A 17,672-nucleotide genomic window follows, 5' to 3' on the forward strand; every position below is an offset into this window, starting at 1 on the left:
TCTTGAGAAAAAGGATGTTGAGGCTCAGGGGGACATTCCTGCTGCCTGTCCGTTAGGGAAACTGTTTGTATCTGTGTATCTCCATCTGAGAGTTCTTAGTAAACATCATGATTCGGTCTTGGCCGGACATCCCGGTAATAAAGCCACCACAGATCTTCTTACTCAGCACTTTTGGTGATCAGGGGTATTATCAGGATGTCCGGGAGTATGTAAGCGTTTGCAGTGTCTGTGCACGTTCTAAAATACAAAAAAACTGACCGTCACATCCAAACATAGATCAAGTGTTAACAGGTGCTGAACCTAGAGTCACCAACTCGTACACAGTCAAACAAACAAGGCAGCACACTGTAGCGCCAAAACATGCAAGCAGGAAACATGAAAGTTGAACTGCATTACTGCACTAGAAATATGAAAAAAATAGAGATTTTTGTATACTCACCGTAAAATCCTTTTCTCCGAGCCACTCATTGGGGAACACAGGACCATGGGTGTTATGCTGCTGTCACTAGGAGGCTGACACTAAGTTGAGACAAAAAAAGTTAGCTCCTCCCCTGCAGTATACACCCTATGCTAGCTTCCAGAGACCCAGTTCAGTGCAAAAGCAGTAGGAGATTAATAACAATATATTACATAACATTAGAGTATAACATGTCAGAGAAAGTCAAGAACCAAAAAGGTAACGAGCCATAAGGCTAAAATGGTGGGTGCTGTGTCCCCCAATTAGTGGCTCGGAGAAAAGGATTTTATGGTGAGTACACAAAAATCCCTATTTCTCCTTCACCACATTGGGGGACACAGGACCATGGGACGTCTCAAAGCAGTCCCTGGGTGGGGAACAATACAACCAAATAACTCTGTGTACCATCTGACTATAAGTGCACAACGGCCGCCTGCAGAATACGTCTGCCAAGGGCCGCATCCGCGGAAGATTGAGTGTGGACATTGTAGTGCTTTGTGAAAGTATGCAGGCTAGACCATGTTGCGGCCTTGCAAACCTGCTCCGCCGTTGCCTGGTGCCGAATGGCCCAGGAAGCACCCACTGACCGAGTAGAGTGTGCACTAACCCCCACCGGGATAGGCCTGCCCCTGACCCGATAAAAGATTCTTGGATAGCCATTCGGATCCATCTGGCTATCGTGGCCTTAGACGCGGCTGAACCCTTTCTGTGACCCTCCGGGAGGACAAAGAGGGAGTCCGATTTGCGGAAGGGAGCAGTCCTAGAAAAGTACCTCCTGAGGGCCCGTACCACGTCCAAGGTGTGAAGGGCCTTTTCGACCCTATGTCTCGGCTGTGGGCAGAAGGAGGGAAGAATGAGATCTTCATTAAGGTGGAAGGATGAAACCACCTTAGGGAGAAAAGCCAGAGATGGGCGTAAGACTACTTTATCCTGGTGGAAGGAAAGGAAAGGCGCCCGGCAGGATAGTGCGGCCAACTCCGAGATGCGCCTGATAGATGTTACTGCCACAAGGAAGGCAACCTTCCAGGAGAGGATGGTCAGAGGGACGTCCTGCAGAGGTTCAAATGGAGATTCCTGAAGGACGGTCAGGACCAAATTGAGATCCCAGGTCTCTAACGGCATTCTGTAGGGGGGGTACCACGTGGGAGACCCCTTGAATAAAGGTCCTGACTTGCAAGTTAGCAGCTGGAACAACACTGATAATGCTGAGATCTGACCCTTGAGGGAACTGAGCGCCAGGTCGGAATCCAAGCCGGACTGGAGAAATTCCAGAATGGAAGGAATGTAGAAAGCGAGAGGGGGGCAACCGCGGAGCCTGCACCATGAGAAGAAGGCTTTCCAGGTGCGGTGATAGATGCGAGCGGAAGACGTCTTGCGAGCGCTGATCATGGTGGTGATGACCTGCTGGGAGAAACCTGCTTGAGTGAGGATCCAGGTTTCAACAGCCAAGCCGTTAAACGTAGGGCCCCTGAGCTCTGGTGGTAGATCGGTCCTTGGCGCAGCAGATCTGGGCGGTCTGGTAACCGCCAGGGGACGTCGGATACGAAATGAACGAGTTCCGCATACCACGCGCGATGTGGCCAATCCGGGGCGATAAGGATCACCGGAACCCCCTCCATATTGATTTTTCGGATCACTTTCGGCAACAGAGGAAGTGGAGGGAACACGTACGGGAATTGGAACCGGTGCCATGGGGATATCAGTGCATCCACCCCGACGGCCCGGGGATCCCGAGAACGTGCTATGAAGTTGGGGACCTTGGCGTTCAGTCTGGACGCCATCAGGTCCACGTCCGGAGTTCCCCAGCGAAGGCAGATTTGATAAAAAAACCTCTGGCTGGAGTTCCCACTCTCCCGAGGCGAGACCCTGACGGCTGAGAAAGTCCGCTGCCCAGTTCTCGATGCACGGAATGTGCACTGCGGAAATGATGGAGTGGTTGGCCTCGGCCCAACGGAGAATGTGGGAGACCTCCTGCATCCCCTTGCTGCAGGTACCCCCATGATGGTACGCAGAAAGAGAGACACACCATTGGCGCGTCACGTAAATGTGCATCATGGGGGGGACTTAGGGTCGGATTGCATTTAGGGTAATAGAAGTGGTGGAACCATCGGTCCGTCAAGGAGATTGGGACAAGAAGATCCTACAGAGAGAAACAAGATGGATTTTCTGGATGGATACAGTCCATCCGAATGGTTTAAATGAGCAGTTGACCTTCTCTAGCTTCATTTAGGTATGATGGTGAGCACATTTCCCATGAGAGGAAACAATATAGCCTGGTGAATATATTGTTAGTGTGTTATTTATTTAAAATCCAGGTGGGAGAGATACCCCTGGTTGGAACATCCTTTAAAAATAAGTGGGAGGCCTTTATCTGTTATTTAAATATATACAGGTAATCTGAGGATTGATAACGTGGTGCCATATAGCCTCCACTTGTAGTCATATCCTCTCTATTAGATGTGATAAAAGTACCCGGTAAATATATGGAATTAGGATATATAGTGAATTGCCACCTAATGAGATGTGATGACGCTTGCTAAACCGTATCTCTTAGTGAGTAGATTTATTTGGACACCTGATCACAGGCCAACAAAAAACAACTTTTTTTATGTTTCTTTGATGAAAATAGGCAAATATTACTAATTTTGGGTCGAGAAACTCAAATATACGCACAGAATTGTTTAATTAGCTCTCGTTTTTTAGATACACGCCATGGAAGTATGTGCTGTAGGTAGCGAGAAGAATTCATTACAAGAGTATAAATTGCACAGTACAGTACACATATTTAGTATCGCCGCGTCCGTAACGACCCAACCTATAAAACTGTCCCACTAGTTAACCCCTTCAGTAAACACCGTAAGAAAAAAAAAAAAAAAACGAGGCAAAAAACAACGCTTTATTACCATACCGCCGAACAAAAAGTGGAATAACACGCGATCAAAAAGATGGATATAAATAACCATGGTACCGCTGAAAACGTCATCTTGTCCCGCAAAAAACAAGCCGCCATACAGCATCATCAGCAAAAAAATAAAAAAGTTATAGTCCTCAGAATAAAGCGATGCCAAAATAATTATTTTTTCTATAAAATAGTTTTTATCGTATAAAAGCGCCAAAACATTAAAAAATGATATAAATGAGGTATCGCTGTAATCGTACTGACCCGACGAATAAAACTGCTTTATCAATTTTACCAAACGCAGAACGGTATAAAGAAATTCATGAATAGCTGGTTTTTGGTTATTCTGCCTCACAAAAAACGGAATAAAAAGTGATAAAAAATGGTCACGTGTCCGAAAATGTTACCAATAAAAACGTCAACTCGTCCCGCAAAAAACAAGACCTCACATGACTCTGTGGACCAAAATGTGGAAAAATTATAGGTCTCAAAATGCCACGTATATAAGTGCCACGTATTTAAGTGCCACGTATAAGTGCCACGTATTTAAGTGCCACGTATAAGCAAAGTAATGATGGTAAGCAGTCTTCACAAGTGGAGTAATTGGTCTTCTTTGGTTGGCAAATGTCACATAACCACACACGTAACAAAAATTGTTAACAATATTTGCACATTTACGAGGCATTTTCAAAGTGTAAATTCTCTCCACAAAATTACTGCAACAAGAGAAAGAGACTTCATTTAGTACAAACTATGCAGACACAATTTATAAAATGGCTGACATTGGTTCAACAGGTCTGTAATCAGGTTTACCAATACACATTTGTTGAAAATTCAAAATTTCCCTATTTTCCTGCATAATAATCTTAAATGACCTGTATCTCAGCAACAAGAGCTAATAATGATTTTTAAGTAACATATTCGTTTTTAGGATGCTAAAATTATTACAAACCAGCTATTTTCATTTCAGAAACATTTTCACTGTTGGCCAGTGATTGGCATTCTATTAATCAGGGTACAATTTATTATTATTTATATCACTCACTCCTTGGTTGAGCAGTAGGCATTATCTGGATCTGACAACATTATACAGATGCAGTTGCAGTATGTGATGTATCACTGTATACATTGACAAATGCAATCACATGCGCAAGACAGAAGCTGAGTACGCTGTCATTAGACCTCTGTGACCGGCAAGGTTGTTCTGCGGTTGCGCAGCATGTTTGGATATGGCTGTGCGTTCCACAGGGCACTACTCGCGTCATCTACGTGAGCACATGCGGTCCAGAGAACGTCATCATTAAGAGCGCATTTGCGCTGTGGTGAGCGCTTCACGTCATTTAATTTCCTGATGCAGTTGAACACGTGGAGTATGGTGCCGGGTGTAGGAGGACGCCACTGCCCTATGGAGGTGGGTGGAGTTTTTAACATTACGCTATAAAAGTGAGTGGATAGGGCAGGTGATAGCACAGACTTTGGAATTCAGCATCTTGATTCCTGCATGTGGCTCTATGACCTATTACGGTGGAGTAATCTAAAGTCCCCTGATGAACCCCCTGAATGAACAATACGGGGGAGAAACGCGTCGGGACAGCGTGTACATGAGCTGATGGATTCACATGGCGGCTATGAGGGAACATCTGAGAAGCAAGGAGCTAAGTGGATAACGTGCATTGGTTGTAGTGTTATGGTGCAACTTATGGCATACTAAGCACTTGATTTAGTTAAATTAGTGATACATACAACATTTGTACATCCCCGGTATTTGTAAAGTAGGGGACTGGGAGTGTGTATCTGAACTGCCTAAAAACAAGACAATATATGGTCTATAAGTAGTCTATTCAGCACTGTATTTTTCACTAAGGCACCAGCTATAAGCAGTTGGGTGGATATATCCCCTCTATGATAAGCTATGGATACATGAATATTTTTTCTAAACTCATTTGAGTATTGACCGAAGAGTATGCCTTGATTGAGGACAAGCTTACATATTGTAGGTATGCTGGTAGATACACTTGCTGCTAGTATACATAAAACAACTTTGGTGCAGTTCTAGGTTTCTATTGATCATAGATCTGTGAAAATTCGATATTCACTATAAAAACCAATGAAAGCTCTTGGTCAATAGTATCAGGTGCAACACATAGTGTTTATATTAGTGCTTGGTATGGTACTATGGATCTAATTTGATCCATATATATGTGGTTTTTGTCTGTGGGCATTAGATGTGTAGGGGTCACCTAGGGATATAAGGGACAGCCACCGGTGAGCGGGGGTGCCATATCGATAATCTAGGGTGCCAACCTCCGCTGCAAGGAAGGTTATCAGACTTTAGGGCCTATTAGGGTCAGCATAAGCATACTAAATTCAACATTTTCATTTTTTATATTTTTTTCATGTTTTATGTTTTTTTCAGTGTTATTTTTCACATTTTTTTAGTTTTTCTATTGTGTTACTTTTTGGTAAAAAATGAGATATATATAAGCGGTGTCCCTAATCCCAGGAATTTGGTCCCCTAACAGGGATGTTTTTTATCTAGAATTTTTGATGATTATTTGTATTATACTAGATTATTAATAAAGATTGATGTTTTTAAGGGGTAGGTTTGTTGTTTCGGTTGCTGGTAACCAGAAGACACCAGTTCTCTGACCCATTCGACGTGGATGATGGAAAGCCAGACGTGCCAAAAAAGAAGCAGGCGTCCGCCTACCTCGGTGGTGTCGACTGGAATTCTCCCCGAGTCATTGTGAAGGAAATCTGGAAGGCCTAGAACCTCTGGTTCTGGGTTGTCTAGGTTTTCCTCGGCAGGACTGATTCGGTCCGTAAGAAGGCCGAGAGTCTCTGTCTGTGCGTGTAGATCATTCTGATCTGGATGATGCTGTGGAGTTGGACCAGAAAGGGCCACCGCGAAAGGGGCGAAAACGAAAATGCTGTTGGCGCTGAAAAGCAGCTTTTGGCCTGTGTTGAGGGAGGAACTTGCTTTTCCCTCCTGTAGCATCGGAAATAAGTTGGTCCAATTTTTCTCCAAACAGGCGTCCGCCCTGAAAGGGAAGGGAAATCAGAGACTTTTTTGAGGAGGAATCCGCACTCCACTCTCTAAGCCAAATAGCTCTCCTAATGGTGATGGCGTTTGAAGCCGCGGTTGCCGCACAGTCTGCTGCGTCTAATGACGCGTACATCACATAATCTGCAGCCATAGCAATTTGTTTGGCGAGGTCCGCCGCCTCAGACGGAAGAGCCTGGTCCTGAATGGATTTTGCAAGGGCATATGCCCAGAAAACCATTGCTTTGGCGACCCATGCCGCAGCGAAGGAAGGAGATAGGGAGGAACCTAAGGCTTCATACACTGAACGCGCCAGAGAATCTAACTGGCGTTCTGTGGTATTTTTGATTGAAGCCCCATCAGGTATTGACAACAACGTTTTGGTAGCCAAACGTGATACCGGAGGATCTACCAGCGGTGGTTCCGTCCAATCCTTGACCAGATCTGTGGAAAAGGGATACTTTGATTCCAGGCCCTTTTTATCCTTAAAGCGTTTATCCGGTCGCTCCCTGTGCCGCCGAACTATCTCTAGGAAATCTGGATGGGAGGCGAACACCTTATGGGATCGCTTGGTTCTCGTGAAGGAAACTGCGTGATCCGGAGCTGAATTAGGGTCATCATTAACCTTTAGTGCATGATTGACAGCCTCAATGAGGGAGTCAACAGTTGATTGGAACTCCGGAGAATCCGGGTCCATGGACGCCTCAGACTCATACTCAGAGTCATGATCGCTTCAAGCCCCTGAGGAGGCTGAGCGAGAAGTGGAGCTACTTGAGACTGAATGGCGTGGTGAATGCTCAGGAGAGGTAGTGCGGATCCATTTTTTGGATGTCCGAACCTCCCTCGGGTGAGAGCGGCCCCTGCTGGCCGATGATTCCCCTGTTATAGAGGGGTCTCTTAACCCAGGGAAAGGAACGCCCCGCTCCACAGAGGGGTCATGAAGGGATTCAATCGCTTTGGCTAGCGAAGCCATGGATTGTGACAGTGACGTGGCCCACTCAGGGGGGCTAGGAACACTGGGGTCGGTAGCGGCGGAGGGCTCTTGGGCACATTGGGCATCACAGGCAGGGCAGAGGGGGGAGCTTTGAGGCCGAGGGAGAGGAGCCTGGCAGGTGGTACATGCAGAGAAATAGGTTATATGTACCTTAGTGGACTTTTTACCCCTTGACTGGGACATGTTGTACCCCAATGTAATGAAAAAAAAACTGTTAGTGGAAGCTGAGGGGGTAACGCTGCAGGGAAGCAGTTAGTGCCGTCTCCTTACCCGGTCCTGCGCCCCGCAATTGGATAGGTGGCGCTGAGTGGGAAAAAAACCTCCGTGGAGAAAGGGAAGCCGGCCGGCGCTGCCTGCTGCAGAAGGAAGATGGCTGCCGAGAGTCTGTGGGTTGTCTTGCAGGGAGCGAGAAGCACCAGAAGCGTGGGCGGAGCTGCAGAAATGATGCTTGAGGTGGGCGGAGCCTACCAGAGTGCGGCCTACACAAGGCCGAAGCCGGGGACTAAATTTCTGGCCTCGGCCGGCACGCACCCGCGGACCGCAGGGAAAAGAATCGCGGCGCTAAGGGGAGAATCCTGCCGCTATGGAGCCCTCCAAAAACATGTGACCGCCAGAGAAAACCGACCCCTGGTGCACTTACCCCAAAATGAAGGTGCCCGGGGTAAATAGGATGGTGCAGGGTTGGGGGAGCCTCCATCCACCATCCCCAAAAAAGGGGTGTGGAGAGGAACCGTCCGCCTCCTTCCATCATCCGCTATTTTTCAGTGGTGATGCAGTGGGGGCTGCACGGACGCCACAGTGGAAGAGTGCCTGTGAACAGCCGATGGTGAGACCTGGTGGGCAGGGCAGATGTCCGGCAAAAAAGGCCTGGCTGCAGAAGAGGATACTGGAGGTAACACCAGTGCTCGTCTGTAAAGTAGGGCGGAGATCGGTGCCTTTGAAGGGGCCCGTCGCCCAAAAGGTCAGCTCAGGCAGTGGCATCCCACGTCGCAGGAGAGGATACAGAGAGGTAAAACTCCCGTGCTCGCCTGTTGTTTCGGGGAGATAGGAGCCTTGAAAGGTTCCGTCGCCCCTTCGTCCAGAAAAGAAGTTTTAAAATCCAGTGTGCCTCCTACGGACACTAAGCTTGAACTGGGTCTCTGGAAGCCAGCATGAAGGTGTATACTGCAGGGGAGGAGCTAACTTTTTTGTCTCAACTTAGTGTCAGCCTCCTAGTGACAGCAGCATAACACCCATGGTCCTGTGTCCCCCACTGTGGCGAAGGAGAAATGAGAGCGTTTAGCGCATAAATTGGCCAATTTACGTGTACCTGGTAGCCACTTTACGACATCTCTCGTATACCAGGTCCTACACTTTCCTTTCCTCGCTGAGAATAAACATCTTCATCTGAATGGGTACCTGTGAAACCTCTTCTTAGACTAAATTTCTCTCTCTCTGTGGAGGGGTAATGGACCTGCTGCGATTAAAACACCTGTGGCTAAGAGGCGGAGTGCTCGGTCAGAAGGCTAGTAAATACAAATTTCAAAAAACTGACCGTCACATCCAAACATAGATCAAGTGTGAACAGGTGCTGAACCTAGTCACCAACTCGTACACAAACAGACAAGGCAGCACACTGTAGAGCCAAAACATGCAAGCAGGAAACATGAAAGTTGAACTGCATTACTGCACTAGAAATATGAAAAAATTAGAGCGTTTAGTGCATAAATTGGCCAATTTACGTGTACTTGGTAGCCACTTTACGGCATCTCTCGTATACCAGGTCTTACACTTTCCTTTCCTCGCTGAGAATAAACGCAGCAGGTCCATTACCCCTCCACAGAGAGAGAGAAATTTAGTCTAAGAAGAGGATTCACAGGTACCCATTCAGATGAAGACGTTTATTCTCGGCGAGGAAAGGAAAGTGTAGGACCTGGTATAACAGAGATGCCGTAAAGTGGCTACCAGGTACACGTAAATTGGCCAATTTATGCGCTAAACGCTCTCATTTTTTCATATTTCTAGTGCAGTAATGCAGTTCAACTTTCATGTTTCATGCTTGCATGTTTTGGCGCTAGTGTGCTGCCTTGTTTGTTTGACTGTGCACGTTCTAAAACCTCTCCTAGAGGTCTGAGTTTCTCCAACCATTGGCGATTCTCAGTAGACCTTGGACTCATTTATCGGCCGATTTTATCACTGAGGCTACTTTCACACTAGTCCGTCGGTACGGGCCGTCGCAAACCGTCAGCCCGACGGACAGTGTGTTATTGTAGCACAACGTGGGCAGCGGATGCAGTTTTACAACGCATCCGCTGCCCATTGTGAGTTCCGGGGAGGAGGGGGCGGAGTTTCGGCCTCGTATGCACGGTCGAAAGTGGCGGACTCGACGCACAAAAAAAGTTACATGGAACATTTTTTTGTACCGACGGTCCGCCAAAACAAGACGCATCCGTCGCACGACGGATGCAACGTGTGGCAATCCGTCGCTAATGAAAGTCTATGGAGAAAAAACGCATCCTGCGGGCAACTTTGCAGGATGCGATTTTTCTCCAAAACGACGCATTACGACGTGCGTCGAATGACGCTAGTATGAAAGCAGCCTGATCTACCCGTGTCGGCAGGCAATACTGTAATTTGGTGGTGGTGAACAGATTCAGTAAAATGTCACATTTTGTTGAGCCACCCGCTTTACCCAACGCCAAGACCTTGGCGCAAAGTTTCATCAGTGAGAGAGTAAAATTACAAGAGATCCCTACAGATCGTTTTTGACCAGGGGGGTGCAGTTTATTTCCAAATTTTGGAGGGCGTTTTGCATTCGTTTTGGGATCCACCTGTTATCTCTTCAGCATTTCACCCGCAGTCTAATGGGCAAACTGAACGGGCTAACCAGAATTGTAAGACTTATCTTAGGTGTTTTGTATCTGAGAATCAGGAGGATGGGGTTACCTACTTACCTTTAGCTGAATTTGGGGTAAATAATCATTGTCATGAGTCTACTGGTAACTCCCCGTTTTTCGGGGCATACGGGTTTCATCCTCATTCAGCTCTGGAAAACCTGAAGAACAATTTTCATCATCAATTACATCTGTGTAGCAAGGGGTTATTGATAATTTGAGGAATACAGGGTCATATTGTAAGAGAGTGGCTAATTGGAGATGTTTGGTGGGTCCGGACCTGGGTGTTGGTGACTTGTTGTGGTTGTCCTCGAGGAACATTAAACGGTACCTGTCACCCCGTTTTTTCGATATACGATAAAACTATGGTTCAATAGGGCCTGAGCTCAGCTTTACATCAGTACCTTTCATATCCCTCGATTCCCCACCTTTGCTGCAAAAATACCTTAGTAATCTCTCAGTTTTCATATGGCAATCACCCCGGTCTGATGGGCAGGGCCTAATCGCATATTCTCCCCACCTCCGGCTTTGCTCTACGAATCTTCTTTCCTTTCTTTGGCGTAGTTTTCTGCGCCTGCTAATTCAAGTGGTGTCTCGAGCGTGCGCAGTATGTTTTGCCCAACAGTGGACAAAGCATCCAACTCATTATTGCGCATGCGCCGGCATTTTCCTTGAGCATAGTGTCAAAAGCCGGCGCATGCGCAATAATGATTTCATGCTTTGCCCACAGTTGGTCAAACCATACTGCCCAAGCGCGAGACGCTAATTCAATGCACGACCGCAAAAACTGACCGGGATCTATGCGATTTACAGATCTAGTTACGTCTGACTCGCCGTGGAGTGGGGGGGAGAGACAGCGATTAGGCCTCGCCCATCGGACCGGACCGATTGACATACGAAAAGGTTACTAAGGTATTTTCGCAGCAAAGGTGGGGAATTGGGGGATATGAAAGGCGCAGATAGAGCTAGCAGATGCTCTATCTGCGCTAGCAGTGACGGACCCGAAAACGCTGCAGCCCGCGTCCCAGGGTCCGTCACTCAATGACGGCACATCGCTAGTGCACGCCCATTGTGGGTGTGCGCTAGCGATGCGTCTGACATAGGAATTAATGGAGGCGTTAACAGACTACGTCACACTGCGTTAAGCCGCGGTGTAACGTAGTCCGTCTAACGGACGCCCATAACAAAGTGTGAACCCAGCCTAAGAAAAACAAACTGTGCTTTACAAACCCAAGGATCCAGTGCCAAGTCTCTGTTGCTGCTGCCAGTATCAGTTATGGTCTGAAGAATTGCTGTCGATCAGTGAGCTCAGCGGAAGTTGACAGCAGAAGTTGCTCAGAGCAGCAGAGCTGTCAAAATGACTACAGCACAGCAGACAATAATAGACACGCAGGTGGAGACTCAGAGTTGGACCCAGGAAGAGTAAAAAACAAACAAAAAACCTGCTTTTTCCAACACAAACTGCACCTGGGAATATGATGTTCTGAAACGGGAAAGCTCTTTTAGGGTACGCACACACAAAGTTTTTTGCGGAGGTTGTAGTACAGAGTGTAAAATTTCCAAATCCTCTTCAAAGATGCAAAACTCATCCAAAACTTAGAAATTTCTCAGTTTCTGCTCCAAAATCTCAGCAAAAAGACTCAGGTCCTGTTTCATCAAAATCTTTACGCCAAAAATGTTGTGAAAGCTTTGAAAAGTCATAAAATGCACCAAAATTTAGTTTTTTTTGGGAGTTTTCATGACAGTTCCTCTCAGCTCTGGCAAAAGGGGCGGAGCAGGGGCAGGATGGGGATACAACAGGGGCATGCCGCCATAGCTTTTCTAATTCGTGATAAACTGTGGAAATCCCTACACCAGAAATCTCACTCCAGTCCCTGACTGGAATAAGATTTATGGCGTAGTGCACGGAGGTGGACGTCACTCGTCAGATACCACAGATTCATAAAAAGACGTACACCTCCTCAAGAATCGGGAGCGTCTGACTGTACCACGTCCCTTTATCGATACCAGCAAGAAAATTGACAGTCTTGATTAATCGGACCTCAGTGTGTCCACATAGACTTAAGGTTAGTTCTTCTCATGATATTCTTAGAGATGTGAGTCATTTGTTAAAATTGAAAATGTAAATCATTTGATAAAATAAAGATAAAGAACAATTTCGGACACAGTGTAACATTGCATATATATATGTATATTTTTTTTTTTGTGTACAATTCTGCAATCAACATTTATTTTTTAATAAAAAAAAAGTAAAAACATGTTTTTGTCCATTGTGCAGAACAGTGACATGCCATGATCCTGATCTGCAAGGTATGTTTTACACACAATTACTGACACATGCTACTATGAAACACCCGCACTTTATACTGTAAATACAGAGAAAACTAGTTTAATTAAAAAATTTGAAACTAGAGAAATGGGCACATAAAAGTTTTCCCTTCTTAATAAAATAGTTTTGTATAAGACCCAATGAAAAAATCCAGGACTTAAAAACCATAACTGGGGGAAATTGAAGTGTTCTTTGAAAACAATTTTTTGGAACAGCCTTAGGAAGAAGAAATAGGAAATTATCAATAAAACATTTAATTCGAGTCCGCCCTACAGCAACACATGCCGAGGTGCTTACAATAGAGTGATGGATAATTTATCATAAGTCTGATAAAAAGTTGGGGACATCAAAATAAATGTGTGGCCTTTTAAGAACAAATAGACTGTAAAACAGTACATGCTCCAAATACATTCTCCAGTCAAAAATATGTAAAAAAGAAAAATAAATGACCAAAACAAAAGTATTAAAAATGTATAATCCACTAAAAGACAACCCTACCATTAACCGGCTAAAGAGTCCATCAAATTGAAAAAACAAAAAACTATATATTTTTTAAGCTTAAATCCTACAGCAAGTGGTGCGTCACCTGATCGTTGCGTGACTGCTGCAGCATTCTGCATCTGTCAGAGTAATAAAGACTGCAGCAGTCATGTAGTACAATGTCACTTGACCATCAGTGTGGTGATCGGAGGTAAGCAATTGTTTTTCAACTTTATTGATGGATCATTTAGCAATTAAGAAGGGGTTGTCCAATAGTGGACAACCTCTGTGTGTGGAAATTATAGTACCACACCCTGCACAGAGCACAAGAGGGTGAAGAGGATGCTACATCTACACTGTGAGGAGACAGGGCACAGTAATAGGTGGTGTTGTGCAGAAGAGCTGCCTAGAATGAAGGCACGTACATGATCAGCATGGGTGAAAACAGCCTCAAGCATGGCAATGTAAAGTACTATTGTTCCTGTAATACTTTACAGCACAGGAGATGGCAGCTGGATCACAGCATTGGAGACATTTACCAAATGTGCAGTGTTGTACGGCTTCCAGGATTGCAGCAGGTTACTCTTAAAGAGAACTTTGATTTCATTCAAAGCAACTCATTAGAAGTTTTTTTAAAAAAAGGGATTAATTTTTAGAAAAAAAAAAAAAAATATATATAAATCAGCGCAGGTTCCAGAAGTAAAAGGTTGAACATGTGTCCAAGTGCTGCTTGGTAATCCAGCATCAGTTATGATTTTTGTGATATTTAATAAATGGATGTAAAGTGGTTATCAATATAGATACAGTCTAATATAAGCACTGATGAGAAAATAATAATAAAAAAAGATTAAAATTGCAGACAGCAGCTCATGCCGTTTGTACACAGCAATGTTAAGGCGGTAATACAGATGATGAAAATCCCAAAGTCAGGTTTATTCTGTGGTTTTAGGGACATTAAAATTCACTGCCAGTTTCCGAGGTTTCCGCTTGCTTGCTGAGCCTGTGTTTGGTTTAGAGCGTGGAGCCCCTGAGACAGGCGCAGCAGACTTTTCTATCGCAGAGCACCGAGTGGTTTGTGGAGAAGTCACATTGACAGAAGAGTATTCTGAGGGAAGATGACTGGCAACATCAGGAACCGGTCTCTGCTCACTACTTGATGTGCTCGAGTTCTCGCTACTCTTATTAGTAGCAACTCTCTGCTTTGTTACCTTCAAATAAAATTACATAACATCAATAAAGTGGAATCCACAAGCCGTAAGCAAACAGAATAGCACAGCAAACAGTTCAACTCAGCCATATAAAACCCCCAAACCCAGAAATCTCGGGACCACAGGTCCATGGATCATGCACATCACTGTGAGATACAGATGGAGACCACAGACTGAGCCAGATACTGGATGATAATGAGACACATGGATCGGAGTATGAATCCCTTAAAGGGAAGCCATCATTCGAAAATGACCTACTGAAAATCACGCTGTCATGCTACATGTTTTTTTAAATCTGTAAAATAACTTTTTTTTTTTTTTTAAAGGAACCTGTCACTAGTTTTTGTCATGTGTCAATTAAAACTATAACCTTAATCAGCGTTTGTGCTGCATTTCATAAATGGTTATATAACCCCCTGTCTCCACCTATATAACCCCCAAAACACCTTTTAACGTTCTTCCGCGCTGTATGTTAACCCTATCGGTTCAGTCCGAGGGGCATCCATTCTGGGTTCTCTATACCTCCTCCTGGCTGCTGCCCACCGTCCTCCCGTTTAAATTAACATGGGTGATGCCTTCTGCATCATCCAAGTAGCCGGGTGAAATCCCACGACTGCGCAGAGTAGTCGCAGGCTCGTGCCTGCGCACTATGCTCTGCCCTACTGCGGGCAGAGCAGAAAACATCAGCGCATGCACACAGCAATGGCGGCAAGATAGTTTGGGTACATGAGCTGGAAAGATGTGTGCAGACACATGCGCACTGATGTTTTTGGCTCAGTAGGGCAGAGCAGATGAAAGTCAGCGATATCTCTGCACAGGCGTGGGATTTTGCCCGGCTATTTAGATGATGCAGGAGGCATCACCCATGTAAATCAAAGTGGAAGGATGGAGAGCAGTAGCCCAGAATAAATGCCCCTCGGACCAGACAAACAGGATTAACACAAAGAGGAGAACTTTTAGGCTATGTGCACACGTTCAGGATTTTTAGTTTTTTTTTGGCGTTTTTTCAGTCGTTTCCATCATTTTTAATGCATTCCACATTATTTGTGCACATGCAGCGTTTTGTTCCGCATTGGAAACGCATTCCGGAAAAAAACGCAGCATGTTCATTCTTTGTGCGGAATCGAGGGGATTCCGCACACATTGGAATGCATTGATCCGCTTACTTCCCGCATGTGGCTATGCCCACCATGTGGGAAGTAAGCAGATCATGTGCGGTTGGTACCCAGGGTGGAGGAGAGGAGACTCTCCTCCAGGCCCTGGGAACCATATACTAGTTAAAAAAAAAAAAAAAAAATTAATTAAAATAAAAAATCGTGATATTCTCACCTTCCGCAGCCTTCCCGCTCCTCACGATGCTCCCGTTCCCAGTAATGCCTTGCGACAATGACCTGTGATGACGTAGTGGTCACGCGTGATGCTACGTCATCTGGGGTCACTGCCGCGAGGCATTACTGGGAACGGGAGCTGCCGGGAAGCCTGCGGGGCCGTCGGAAGGTGAGAATATCACAAATTTTTTTTTTACATTCTATCTTTTACTATTGATGCTGCATAGGCAGCATTTATAGTAAAAAGTTGGTCACACTTGTCAAACACTATGTTTGACAAGTGTGACCACCTGTCAGTTTTCCAAGCGATGCTACAGATCGCTTGGAAAACGCTAGCATTCTGCAAGCTAATTACGCTTGCAAAACGCTAGTGTTTAGCGGGAATACACATGCCAATTCCACCCCGGGTCACTGCCGCGAGGCATTACTGGGAACGGGAGCTGTCGGGAGCATCGCAAGGAGCGGGAAGGCTGCAGGGGCCGTCGGAAGGTGAGAATATCACGATTTCTTATTTTTTTTTTAACATTCTATCTTTTACTATTGATGCTGCATAGGGAACAAAATTTTTCGGCACCACCAGCACAGGAGCACGGCGGAGTTACCGGCTTGTGGCCTAGCGCAGGCCAAAGCCAGGAACTAAATTACCAGCACCTGATCGGAACAAAGGGCTGTGACGGCTGTAGGGTCCCCCCACCCCCCGACTATCCCCGCCGGGGAAAGAATGCCCGGTCGGAAAAAAATCCCGAGGATCGCGCTGTAGGAGCCCCCCCGGGATTACAAACTTACCAGCGGAGCTGGAGGGAAGGCAGAGCCGGCAGTCTGAGGGTTGCAGGTGAGGGTTGCGATGCAGACGGTGCAGGAACCCTCCATCCACCATCCCCTTTTAGAGGGGAGGTGGAGAAGGACCGTTCAGCTCCTTGCAGCACCGCTGTTCAATCAGTGGTGATGCAGCGGGAGCAGCAAGGACACCATAGGGGCCTCTGCGTATCGTAAGAGTTCACTCCCCTAGGATTTCACAGGACTGTGTCCGGCTGTAGCCTGGCTCAGATGGGTGAACATGGAGGCGACCCTCCATGTTCCTGTCTGTTGCTGGTGTGGGGAGATCGGTGCCCTGAAGGGAACCGTCGCCCCTAGTATAGCTCAGGCATGGCATCCCACGTCGCAGGAGAGGATACGGAGAGGTGACAATCGCCGTGCTCGCCTGTTGGTTGGGGGAGGTCGGCCCCTTGGAAGGGTCCGTCGCCCCAGTCTTCCTCGTGGAAAAAGGTTTAAAAGGTTTAAAAAGTAATATCTTAGCTACAATGGTCAAACTCTGACCATGTCTTTTCTATTGAAGTATGTAATGTCAGTGTGAAAGGAGGGGGAGCAGGGTCAGCTGTGACATCAGCTATTGTGATTGGTTGATCCTGTGTTATGAGCTATGTATAGAGATGTTACCTATCATTGGAGACACAGAAAATCATGGGTGCTGTTTGCTGCTACCAAGAGGCTGATTCTCAAAAGAACACAAGTAAGTCTGCTTACCCTCAGCAAGCTATACCTGCCTACTGGCACAAAGCTACTCAGTTAGCAAAACGTAGTAGTTGTAGCAAAAAAAAAAAAAAAAAAAAAAAAGAGGAAAGAATCCAAATCGGGAAAGAAACATAACATGGGCTCAATGGTGTGGAAGCAGTGTCCCCATATCCCAAGAAGGCTACAAGAAACAGATTTCACGCTACCAAAAATCCTCATTTGTCACTGGGGCATGTAGGAAATCATGCAGAGTCATCTTTCCAGAGGGAGGAAGAACATCAGGCTTGAAAATTGAATATAAAATAATAGCAAATCCTCAGGCCAATAGATGAATGACTGCCGCTTGAAACACATTTCTCCCAAGTAACACAAAAATGTTTCATTTTAAAAGGGATACACTGATGACAAAGTAGAGGCCTTATAGAGTTGCAGAACAAACACCTGATTGAGTGGAGTGAGCAGTGACCCTGAACAGGGGAGCTCAAGCCTTAACACGATAAGCTTACAGAATGGCAGAATCGAGCAAATAATGATGGTTTGAGAGGTGGG

The 17,672-nt window shown here is 45.9% G+C and overlaps 1 protein-coding gene across 2 annotated transcripts in view; it reads right to left on the reverse strand.

Annotated features, from left to right (window-relative positions):
- Positions 1–12,436: 12,436 nt before the first annotated feature.
- XRN1 (5'-3' exoribonuclease 1) overlaps positions 12,437–17,672 on the reverse strand; it is a 175,547-nt gene continuing 170,311 nt past the window's right edge. For both annotated transcript variants that reach the window (XM_077290791.1, XM_077290790.1), the window contains one exon: positions 12,437–14,283. In XM_077290791.1, coding sequence (XP_077146906.1) covers positions 14,008–14,283 — 276 coding nt within the window. In that variant the 3' untranslated portion in view covers positions 12,437–14,007. The remainder of the gene's footprint in view (positions 14,284–17,672) is intronic.

The sequence above is a fragment of the Ranitomeya variabilis genome, chromosome 2, assembly GCF_051348905.1.
Source record: "Ranitomeya variabilis isolate aRanVar5 chromosome 2, aRanVar5.hap1, whole genome shotgun sequence".
NCBI classification, from domain to species: domain Eukaryota; kingdom Metazoa; phylum Chordata; class Amphibia; order Anura; family Dendrobatidae; genus Ranitomeya; species Ranitomeya variabilis.